This window comes from Penaeus vannamei, unplaced genomic scaffold (genome assembly GCF_042767895.1).
Source record: "Penaeus vannamei isolate JL-2024 unplaced genomic scaffold, ASM4276789v1 unanchor3871, whole genome shotgun sequence".
Classification (NCBI taxonomy): Eukaryota; Metazoa; Arthropoda; class Malacostraca; order Decapoda; family Penaeidae; genus Penaeus; species Penaeus vannamei.
This window is the reverse complement of record NW_027216851.1, coordinates 7,501-9,931: the sequence shown is the minus strand read 5'-3', so window position 1 is coordinate 9,931 and position 2,431 is coordinate 7,501. Positions and strand designations below refer to the sequence as shown.

The following is a 2,431-nucleotide window of genomic DNA, read 5'->3' as shown; positions in this document are numbered from 1 at the left end:
GAACAAATTAACCGTGCAAATACTCACACGTGTACTATACATATATAGATATATATTATATATACATATATATATGTACATATATACATATATATATATATATATATATATATATATATATATATATATATATATATGTACATATATACATATATATATATGTACATATATACATATATATATGTACATATATACATATATATATGTACATATATACATACATATATGTATGTATGTGCGTGTATATATATATGTGTATATATATATATATATATATATATATATATATATATATATATATATATATATACATACATATATATACACATAAATACATATATATATATATATATATATATATATATATATATATATATATATATATATATATATATATCTGTGTGCGTGTGTGTGTGTGTGTATGTGCGTGTGTGTGTTTCTATCCAAATTAAACCCAGTGGAGTTAATGATGGCAATCAGACAATTTTTTTAACAAAAGAAATTCATTCCAAAATTCTACTGGAACTGTGAGAAAGTTGAAGTGCAAGGACAGTTTAGGATGCAGATTTAAACAGATCCACCAACGCGACTTACTTGCATTAGAGATAAGTATGAATCCAGTGCAATTGTTCAGAATGTCCACAGGAATCTATAATTTGAGTGATGGTAAGTACATTTATTTGAAGTGTGTATACATTTTTGAGACACCCTGTATGTGTATTTGTATATATAGATATATGGGAACCATATGTGTATGTGTGGGTGCGTGGAGGTGCGCGTGTGTTGTCAGTGAACTAAATGTTATGTGTGCAGTTATACTCATACATGCAAACCATTAACAATATTATGGTTTTGTTTTATTCTGTCAAGCGCTATGATAATTTCCTGTAAATCAGGCTTCTGTCATCACAATAATCCTGCTGCATTTAAAAATATCTTGTTGACATACTCTGTGGTATTATCAATATTATTTTTTTCAAATAAATACATTTAAGCCATTGCTGTATCAGTAATAATATATCACTTTCCTCCTCTCATTGTTTTCAATCTAAAAACAACTCTTAATAATACCAGACTAGAATGGGGAAAAAGAAGTTTATTGACCTACAACTACAAGCAACCAATGTACAACATAAATATGACCATTACTTACAGATCTCTAATCTGTAAGGAAAAAGAATATCATTCCCTTTGCTAGAATTATTATGATGATAGAATTAAAACTAATGTCGGAAGTATATAAACTGTATTTACATATTTACACACATATATTCAATCATTCATCGGGCACATGAGTTATCACATTCATGTTAATTGTCTGGTCTGCTATGCAATGCATATCACATACAATACAATTGCTAAAAATACAGCTTTATCACAATATTTTACATTTATATTTTAGTAAGTCTCGGGGGTAAACTTACATAGTAAAAGTTTACATTTTTCCTGATGCTTGGCACGAAAACAGAGCTTGTCGCTGCATCAGAACAACAATTAAAATGCTTCCTAAAAATAACAGTTCAGGCTCAGTACTAGAATTGCAAAAAATAACTGGGCACATCAAGATCAGGGAACAAGTAAACTCTCACACCGCAATGCGACTCATTTCAAAGTCCAACACGTGGCTATAACGAAGACTCATCCCCGCGGGAATCCATTGTGCATGACTTACTCGACAGAGGGAAAGGCCGCCCTTAGTTTGCTGGGTTGTGGTTCTCGTGGGCGGCGGCGACGTGCTTTCTGAGGTTGTCCTGGCGGCTGTAGGCACAGTCGCAGGCGTGGCACCGGAACCTCCTGTTGGCACCATGGGCTTGCAGGTGGCGCTTCAGGTGCCCGGAGGACGCGAACTTGACCCCGCAGAGCGCGCAGGTGGCCTCGAGCGCAGAGCTGAAGACGCGCGTGGACGAGCGCCCGGTGGAGGCGGGCATCGCCTGGTCGGGGTTCCTGCTGGTGCTCGTCACTTCCCTGGGCTCGCACTTCACGCCGCTCAGGCCCATCGTCGCGCCGCTCTGGGTCACGTGGTGCGGGAGGCTGGCCGGGTGGGGCGCGGGCAGGTGGGCGGGGTGGGCGGGGTGGCCCAGGGGAGGCAGGTGCGTGGTGTGCGCCGGCGAGGAGTGCGGCGACACGCTGGTCTGGCCGTGCATGGCGGAGTGCGAGGTCTGGCCGGAGTGCGTCGTGTGGACGGCGTGGGGCTCGGCCTCGTCCAGGTGGGAGGTGGAGGCCGGGTGGTAGATCGGGGAGCTGTAGGTGAAGGAGCCCCGCTGCGGGTGGCTGAAGGGCGGCAGCGGCCCCGACGAGCCGTGGGAGGGCAGGGTCGGCGACGGGGCATTGGCGGGGTTGGGGCTGTGAGGGGGAGGGCCCCAGCCGGGGTGCGCGAACGCGGGCGGGGGCGGCGCCGCGTAGTAGGTGACGTGCTGCCCGGAGTAGATCT

At 42.5% G+C, this 2,431-nt stretch overlaps 1 protein-coding gene across 2 annotated transcripts in view; it reads right to left on the bottom strand.

Annotated features, from left to right (window-relative positions):
* Positions 1 to 1,078: 1,078 nt before the first annotated feature.
* The window catches only part of LOC113807160 (Krueppel-like factor 2), a 3,270-nt gene continuing 1,917 nt past the window's right edge, over positions 1,079 to 2,431 (bottom strand). For both annotated transcript variants that reach the window (XM_027358389.2, XM_070120234.1), the window contains exon 3: positions 1,079 to 2,431. This exon is cut by the window's right edge and continues 261 nt beyond it. In XM_027358389.2, coding sequence (XP_027214190.2) covers positions 1,695 to 2,431 — 737 coding nt within the window. In that variant the 3' untranslated portion in view covers positions 1,079 to 1,694.